Source organism: Rhagoletis zephyria, unplaced genomic scaffold (assembly GCF_001687245.7).
Source record: "Rhagoletis zephyria isolate East Lansing unplaced genomic scaffold, Rhagoletis_zephyria_1.1 Rzeph_scaffold_11019, whole genome shotgun sequence".
Lineage (NCBI taxonomy): Eukaryota > Metazoa > Arthropoda > Insecta > Diptera > Tephritidae > Rhagoletis > Rhagoletis zephyria.
This window is the reverse complement of record NW_016168096.1, coordinates 1-9,678: the sequence shown is the minus strand read 5'-3', so window position 1 is coordinate 9,678 and position 9,678 is coordinate 1. Positions and strand designations below refer to the sequence as shown.

Sequence of the window (9,678 nt, the reverse complement as noted above, 5' to 3'; positions counted from 1 at the left end):
GCCTGCAGCCAGTCGGGCACTTGGCGCGCGGCAGCAGCAACGGGGGCGCCCGCCACATTAGCTGCAACTGCCCCACTTGCAACTTCTGGCGCACTCTTCAACGCCTGCGAATCTGTTGTGCTGGCTAAATTCGCATCTGTTGCTGTCATTTTACGTTTCGCTCAACCAGAATGTGTATGCTCTTGTGCACAAATTGTATTAAAAAATTTCCTAACTAGCACAAGCACTTCTACCGCATCGGCGTCCAACGCAAAACTATTCGGAAAAAGCTTGGGTTTGTTCTTAATAAGTAAGTAAGCAGTTTAAATTTTTGGACGGCTCTTTATTATCGCACTGATAATACGCGTGTATATATGTTATATGTACTATATTCATATTAGGGATGTTAATTTTTCGGCTTTTTCCGATACCGGGATTTCCGGGATGGCGTTGTCACAATGCCGGGATCCCGGGATTTAGATATTCATTATCATTTCAACAACTTGAATTGAAAAAATTCTTCTATATTGTTTGAGATCCCCTCCTACCATGAAATAAATAATAAATAAATGGGTTTGAAACCTACTTTTTTATTTAAAGAGGCGTTTTTATTTTTTTTTTCTCTGACCGCACGATTTATTTTGAAGGAATTTGTAATTTCAGAGATATGTTTAATTCAAAAAATTGTTAAAAAAAAATTCAATGCAATGTTGAATTAAAATATGGGTACAAAACGCAATAGGAAATTTCTTTAGAATTTAAAATTTTAAATTTTTTGGATTCACAAGTACGAATAGGTAATTTTTAGGCTAACAAAGTTAGAAGAACGAAATTCGAAGATGTTATCGAGTTTATATAAACCCGTAACACATAATTTTTTCAAAAACAAATATTGCGAAATTTCAAGGATAAACTTTTAAAGTGACATTTTCAATATTTACCAGCTCTTCTGCACCAGAAACTTGAATGTGTTTAAATTCAACAGGTTTTGCTCATTAATTTTATACCCATACTTCTTCTCTAAGCACATTTCTATGAATTTTTTTAAATCATTTTTGCATTACTGACGTCAGAGTGAAAAACTAAAAACGCAATTTTACTATATTTGGCCGAGAGTTTCACGAAAATATTAATATTTGTGTTCAAAATTTACTATCGCGCGGTGTTATATATATAATGAGACATTTATAAAAAAATATTAATTATTAAACGAAAAAAAGAAATATAGCCAATACTGGTCAAGAAAAGGAGTTTCTATTATTGCCATCAATGCAAATTACAAGTCCCGAAAATCCCGGGATTACTTGCTAAGAATCCCGGGATTTTGGAGACCGGATCCCGGGATTAACAATCCTAATGCAAATACATGAGTAAAATAGATACCTAAAATGTTTAAGAGCTTTTTGTATACCTTGTGTGTTTTTATGGTATCGCACAAATTTATTAAATGCTAATTACTTAGTTGTGTATTAGCATTTGGCGGTTTTGTCCAGCACGCGAATACATACATACATACACACAAGGGTATATTCTCTATTAGAATTAAAAACTGGATATTTCTTTCTTTCTTTCGTATATATAAATATTGGACATTTCGTCAGATAACTACATTTCTCCAAAATAAAAGTTCACTGTCCAGAGCGCAGTCAATAGAGCTCCCTTTTTATAAATTTTCACACAATGCAAACTAGTTGCAGTTAAATGGTTTCTTTTTTACGCATAGTGACAGTGGACATATATTTTGCATTTTTAGTGCAGCTGCACTCGCTTGTGCACAAGGAAAGAAGTTCGTAAGATGTGAAATATTTTTATCTATACAAAAATCAATTTTACAATCAAATGTTTTATAATGAATCTGATCTGGTAAAATTGTTTTGCCAAAATAAGTTTTCCCCCGTCCTTATATACAGCTGTTTAATCATATTCTATGACGTCACAGTTTGTTAGACATCAATGGATAAGTCGCTCTCTAATTCTATACTCAACAAGGTTCAACGGGCGGGAACAAGCTGCGCAATGCGCTTTGCATACAGCTCTTTGCTGACAATTTGTGCAATGCCGTTGAATCAGCTGATAATCGTATAAAGATGATTAGGTAATTGTGTGCCGGTTAAAATGAGTGAATTACCCAAAAAAAAGCGTTGTAAAAATCAACAACGCGATTGCTATTTTAATGACGAAGGGATTTTAAACAAAGAATTCCAGCCATGGCTACTCCAAAGAAGCCTCGCATTTTTACCAATTTCAAACTGGCACTTAGTTATACTACAATGCAAATTTATTGAATTTTCTTGAGTTTCGCACAAAGTCCAGAAATGACTTACAATTTTATTTTAAAAAAAATCGCGAAAAAATTTAAGTAAAAAATGTTCCATACATTGTGAAAAATTCTCTGTGCTAATAATTTAGTGCGTCACTGTACTTACATATGTACATGCTTACCTATATAGAAATTTATAATTGGGTATGATTTTTATTTCAATTTTAATTTATCTTTTAAGTTATTTCCAAGTTTTATCATTTAAGTATCGTTTTAAGAAAATGTGTATGTATCTATGAAATTTTGTATTGTTTTGTTGTTCTAAATAAAAAACTTTGAAAGTAAAGCATTGAAATTGATGCATTGAAGTTGATACCTATTCTTTTCCTAAAATTGAGTGTCCCGGTTTCAAGCATACAAAAGGTGGAAAGCCTACCCTACTAAAGCTCTATAAACCGAACTTAACTTTCGGTTCGTGGACCTTTTTGGGAAATTTGAGTCAAACTACATTAAAAAGATTGTAACACATTAGATTCGGTAAGACACATGTTCTAACAAATTATTCCGACCTTTTTCTTTTTTATTTGAAGTTCCGTCACAATAGTCGCTCGTTCAGAAATTACATATGTATGTATGTACATTATCGTCAAGAAAAATACACGAATTGTCGGATTTTCTCAGGCGAACGTCTCATAGTGTCATACACCTACTTATTTTATAATCTTTATTTAAACTATCAGTAAATGCATACATTAATGTATGTAGTTATGTAACCTATTTTGTCCAGCTGCTTTCGCGCGCTTTTTCGTTTTCGGCTGATCTTTTGTTCTCCATTTCGATTTCTTCTGGCTTGTTTGCACATAAAACTCGCTGACATACTTCTCTTCAGCAGTTTTAATGCGTTACTTGGAAGTTGTATGAAAAAAATTCAGCTCTTGAAATACTTTTGTCTTCTGACTTACTCCTGTGCTCTAAACAGATTGCATGGAAACTTCGCACCATTAACAAAGGCAGTGTACTAATCTACGAAAATAGTTTTAGATCTCGACACTTAACAAACTCCTGTTTCCACTACTCGGCACAAAAAAAATACATATCAGCATCCGTTTTTCAAAAAAAAAAACTATGGGTTTGTTTTGTTCCATTCGCTATTATTCTGGGGGTGGTATCAGAAAAATACCAAAAAGTTGATTTTCCTGTGTAATTTTGGACTACCTTAGCGTACAGTAATTTACACGGATGATTCAATTGAATCTGAAAGTAAGAAGCGAGATACAGTCAGTCAATAAAGAATTTTATTTAATTTTGCACAAGGCTTAATTTTTGAGGTTTTTGTTGTAGAATTAACCATATTTTTATTAGCGAAAAATAAAATATTTGAAACATAGTTGCCCGTATTGTGAAAAATAAAATTCGCTGTACCTAAACTTTATTTACTGACTCTGCATATAATTGAATGCAATGTTTTCCAAACACCAAACCACCAACAATACAAGAGACAACACTTTGGCTTATCGTCTCATCTCTTAACCTGCCTTCGGTAAATATCTACTCTGATAGCCAAGCAGGCCGCGACTACGCTGTAGATCCCATTTTCAATTACTCTTTCCAGAAAGGCGTGAATGTTGGCACCCAAGTCTCGAATCGTAGCTGGGTTATCGACGGAGACTTTTGACTTCACATAACCGCAATGAAAAAAATCCACAGGTGCGATATCACACGATAACTTGCTGGAACCAAATATTGCCGACATCAGGGGCTTCAATATCGGGCAATAAAAAGGCCGCTATTATGATGCGGCAGCGCTCGCCGTAGACGGTTATTTTCTGTCTTCAGCGCCGGCATTTGAATGGAATTACATACAGTCAGTCAATAACGGGCAACTATTTTTTAATATTTTATATTTCGCTAATTTTTTTATAAAAATATGGTTAATTCTACAACAAAAAACCCAAAAATCAAAGTTACACACCTTGTGTAAAATTAAAGAAGATTCTGCAAAATTTCACTCAAATATTGCACTTCTTATTTACGCTCTCTAGAGAAAAGTTGAGTATGTAGTTTTATAGCCCATTCAATTTTAGTATAACAAAGTGCAAGTTTGAGGTGGCTAGGACTTACCATTGAATTTTAGCATTTTTTTTTTTTTTTGAAGGTGTCGCTCATTTGCTCCATATAAAATAATGTATGTAACCCGTATTGTAAAAAATTCTCCGTACCAAGGCGAATTTATATAAGGTGGTGTTGTTTAATCAGCTGTGTGTAGCGGTTGATTGTCAAAATTTTATATTTTGCTAGTGAGTGAGTGAAAACGTGAGAGTGTTTGCATTTTCTGTCGCCCTTTTTCATTCGGAGAAGAATAGCTGAAATTTGACAATCACCAGCTAAAAGCAAAAACAAAATACAAGTAATTGTTGTATTTGTTGAATCGATACCACCTTATATGAATTCGCCTTGCTCCGTACCTAAACTTTATTGACTGACAGTATTTTCAAAAATTATATATCAGAAATTGTTATTTCGGGCAATAAAAAAGATTCAAACATCCAGTAGTGTTTTAAGTGTTTTATTTAAAATTAAAATGCGAAGGGATGGATCACCCCTTAATTGAATGGGAAAGAATAAATGCTTAAAAATATTATAAAAATGCGAATTGCTAAAGCGCTTTTGTGAGCACTAAACTGTGTGTAAACTTTTTATGGGAGCTTTTGTATGCCACAAAGCTAAGTAAGTGTTAGTGAGTATTGCTTGGCGTCACAGCCGAGAACGAGTTTTCTGGTGGCAGCTATGGGCTAGTCGTCGTCATTTCGTATTACGCCGGTCGAGAGTACAGCTGTTTTGCTATAAGCAAATACATACAATGTTCAGAAATGTACAAATATAAATTTTGACGCGTGAATTTTCGTTGTTTTTTTTTTTGTGTAATACTTCGTGCAAAGTTAAATATTTTAGAAATTTTTGTAAATAGGTTAATAAATATTGCTCTGCAATCTTATGTAAAAGTGTTATTGTATTAGTTCCTAACTTGTGCACCCAAACGTTTTCGAATACTTCGTTATCAGTAGGTAAAGAAGAAATCGGCAAAACCAAATGTGTGTCATCGATTGTTGACATATGGATGTGTGTTTTATAAGTCCACCAACATTTTTCTAATAATTGCGCTCGACTATCGGCATGCCAAAGGAAAATATTTACTAATCGACAACAAACAATTAAAACCAGTTGTCAATAAAAAAAAAACATAAAGTGAAAATAAGAACAACAACCTGCTGCGCGTAGCTATAAGTAGAGAATTTAACATTCAATATGTATATGTATGTATGTATGTATATGTTTGAGAGTATGTAAAAACTTAAAATTCGTTTCACGCAGCGCTAATATATGACTACCTATGTAGTAGACGTCCTTGGAAACGCGTAGTCGCACTCCTACCTAAAGCGCTTACAGTTGAGTCTATATGTGCAAATGTATGGATGTTACGCTATGTGGGAATATTTATATTTCTGGAGGAATATACATATCTACATTTGTAAAAACAGAGTAGCTTCAAATGAGAAGATAAAGATTAAACGGGGAAACGCAAGAAATGTTGGAGCTTTTACGTATTCACACATCACGATGCACCAGCGTTGCCGTTTTCAATTCGCTTAATTACCCAGAAAAAAATCCAAATTACCCACAAATCAAATACCGCGCAAATTCCCCATAAACGAAATAAATTTTTTTAAGTCTAGTTTCCCTCACAAAGCTCATTTACCCTTTAAAAATATAATATATTTTATTATTACAATTCCTGCATCTTTTGTTTATTAAGCGTTAAATAAAATATTAAATACACACAGAATAATACAATCAACTATTGTTGCCAGTTTCAATTAAATAAAAAAAAAAAATTAATACGAACAACAGTACACGACAAGAATCAAAATTAAATAAGGAAACTCTATGATATTTTTCATAGAAAATTATTACAGGCAAATTCCCCGATTTCCCGCAAGATATAGTTCCCCAAACATTACCCAAATTATTATTATTTCCCCCCAATTTGGGGAATTACCCCCAAACGGCAACGCTGTGCTGCACACATAAATACAAAATTACTGAGAGCCCATGACACAGAGCGAGTGCCTTCGTCAAAACAAATTATTTTATTAGATTGTTTTTTTATTCATTAGTCCCCTTTCAGCCACCGTCAAGTCTTGCTTTCAAGTCTGCTCGTTCGTAGCGAAGGAGGTGAGAAGAGAGGGGAAGAGTACAGATACCTCCGTACCGTCAATTCGTTTCAAGTTTTCTTGTCTCTTTTGATTTTTTTAGTTGCTTCCCATTTAAAGAACCAATGACTTGAATTCAATTAAAGTTGACGCGTGTGGAAGCAAATAGAAAACACCAAAAGAGAATGCGAAAAAAATTGCTTTCAAGACTTGACGTCTTGTCTGAAAGGGGACTTATTCCTTTTTTTTTTTTGTATAGATATCGCTGCCTCCACTGGCGATTTTGTTTATTTTTATACTCATACGTCGATCATCTCCATCGTTGGCTGACTCTTGGCGCTCTGAGCACTCACTCAACAAATGTGATGAACTGATTAAAAAATAAACTCATTGAGTAAAATTTTAAACTTTTTATTAGTACTGACATTAAAAACTCACACCATGCGGCTACCAACGCTCAGTGCATTCTCGGCTTTTCGCCAAACACTAGTCCAACAAGTTCAAAACACAAACGGTGGCGGGGCATCTCTTCTACTGCAACAATATCGACTGAAGCATAGTGGCTCCAATAGAATGGTTTCCCCAGCGCCCTTCACAAAAGATTTCTTCTTCCGCCAGGTGTGTCAAATAAATAAATATATGTAACTGTGGAAAAATTCCACTAATCGGTATTATTTTTCTGATAACCACCCACCCACCCACCAGCTCTTCGACGAGGCCACCTGGACCTACAGTTATCTCCTCGCCGATTTGAACACAAAAGAAGCGGTCATTATTGATCCAGTGTTGGAAAAGGCGAAACGTGATGCAAATCTTGTTAAGGAGCTGGGTTTTACGCTTAAATATGCAAGTGAGTATTTGGAGTGAGTAGTAGGTATGCGAAAGGTGTTTTGTTTTGGTGCTGTTTTTGTTGCTATAATTGAATTAGACGTGAGACGTGACGCACTCGTAATTTTCGAACATTGTGATGAAATCGTCCACAAAACATGACAGATGTAATTATTGATAAGTCAAATGAGTACATACCCTGCAGGAAAAAATTATCAATTGATAAAAAATAACCCACTTGTGGTTAGCTTTTTAGCGGGATTTCTATAAAATATATAACTTGTAGTTTGTTACGAAAAGCTAGCTTAGAACTAGTTGGCAAGTAATGCAGGAGATTGTTTTCTTTAAACCGCGTTTATATTTAAATATCCTGCACTTCGCAAATACTCTTTCGAATTGAGGACAAAAAAGGAAGATCGAAATTTCATGCTATCGTTTTGAAGTTATGTCTGACGGAGTTCGAATACGGGAGCCCCTACAGCAGAATATGTAAACAAATATGAAATGCAATAAAATAAATAAAATAAGAAAATAAAATTAAAATATTTCGTTTTTCCTATTGATATTTTATGTCCAAAAGTAGTTAGTTACAAATTAGTTACATCAAATGCAGAGCTATTTTGCGGCCATCGCCATAGAAATATAGTTAGCTTAGCAACTTAAAGTTAGCTTATAGTTAGACACATTTCCTGCAGGGTATGTATGTATGTATTGTGCAAACAAAAGATCTTGTCTCTGATTACTGATTTTATCAAAGAAAAACAACTAGTATTTCATTTTATTTCTCTAAAGTTTAAATGTAGTCTTGTAGTATCAGCTAATTTTTCTGAAATTGTCTAAACTAGATTGTAGTTTTTTGTTTTAATAAACCTTTTAAGCTAACCGGCGAAAGCACACTGAAAACGAGAGTCATATTTTTTTAAAGAATTATGTGTTTACACATGTATATAGGTATATGGCTACAAATTCACCTGAAAGAAATTGCGATACTTTTATTGCATTTGTATATTTTTACATACAGTGACGAACAAAAGTGTTGGCACAGAAAATTTTTGGCAATGCGTGCAAACTTTTTTATTCCGTTGCGTCGAAAAAATGCTGAAAATCAATGCGATTTTTTAGCAACTTAAACTTGCACTTTGTTATATAAAAAATTGAATGGTCAATAAATATAAAACTATATACTTAGAATTTTTTTAAAACGTCCGATTATAATATTGCAAATTTTTTAAATTTTCTTGAGTTTTCCACAAACTTTTGAGATTTTATTTTTAGGTTTTTTTTTTGTAATATAAACCATATTTAAAGGTCAAAGCGTTCCTTCAATTCGTCGGCCATCATAATTTTTTTGAAGTTTTTCTACCTTATAAAATTTAAAGTTTCATAGCAACTCAAAGGCCAAATAAAAATAAAACAAAACATAAATAGATGAAAATATTAAATATTTATTTCGCTTGAGTTGAGTGTACGAGTTTGAAAATTTGAAAAATTCTTTTCTATGTTAGCAAACTTCAAATATGTCCAGGTTTTATCTTTAAATTTTTTGTATCAGGTTGAATTATATTTTTATTAAAAAAAAAAAATCGAAAAAAATTTGACTTAAAAATTTTTCATACATTGCGGAAAAATTCTGTGTGCCAATACTTTTGCTTGTCACTGTATGTACATACATACATACATACTTACGCAGCGTTATTTACTTTTTTTATTATTTCTTAATTGAAGTACGTAATAGTTATTCAGGGAGACACTCGCTAGGCCAAAAAGAATTCAAACGATGAATTGCAAACCATCAGCTTTATGTAAAAAGTACGTAAATACAATAAGGAGTCTCAGTTGAAATTCGTAGAGAATTTTAATGAAGTTAAATCACTCTAATTCAATAAAAGCGAACGGAAGTATTTGCTGCCTTTAAGTAGGGTAGGTCCCTAACCCCTTGTTACACTCTGGGTGAAACAATTTTATTGTACAACATTTTTGAAAACTTTTTAAAATTATTCATACATAAATTTCCTTAAGCTCAATTAATTACTTATTTTGTTAAGAAGTCAGTTTGAGGTTCATCTTAATTAAATAAAAAATGAATGACACGAAAAGTTTAAGAAACACTGCCAATTACTTAAGTACTGTACAAACATCAACAAGCAACAAATTGACCAAAACAAAACGCCAGGCCGCAACCACGCAACGAAGACATCATAAACACATATCCTTGCTTACACGTACATATTTACTATTTACCTTGCATTATCTTCCAATCCAATCGCTTCGTAGTGAACACCCACATGCATGCAGATCATATCACCGGCACCGCTTGGCTCAAGCAATTGTTACCCGGCAGCAAATCGGTGATTGCCAAAGCGAGTGGTGCCAAGGCCGACATCCACCTGGACGAAGGTG

General features: G+C 33.6%; 1 protein-coding gene across 1 annotated transcript; it reads left to right on the top strand.

Moving 5' to 3' along the window:
* Positions 1 to 5,035: 5,035 nt before the first annotated feature.
* On the top strand, positions 5,036 to 9,675 carry LOC108376811 (persulfide dioxygenase ETHE1, mitochondrial-like; the record flags this gene model as incomplete). Its single annotated transcript, XM_017633052.1, has 4 exons — positions 5,036 to 5,304; positions 6,869 to 7,068; positions 7,156 to 7,300; positions 9,553 to 9,675. Coding segments are annotated over exons 2-4 (445 nt in total), but the record flags the coding sequence as incomplete, so codon positions are not given.
* Between the last annotated feature and the right edge of the window lie 3 nt (positions 9,676 to 9,678).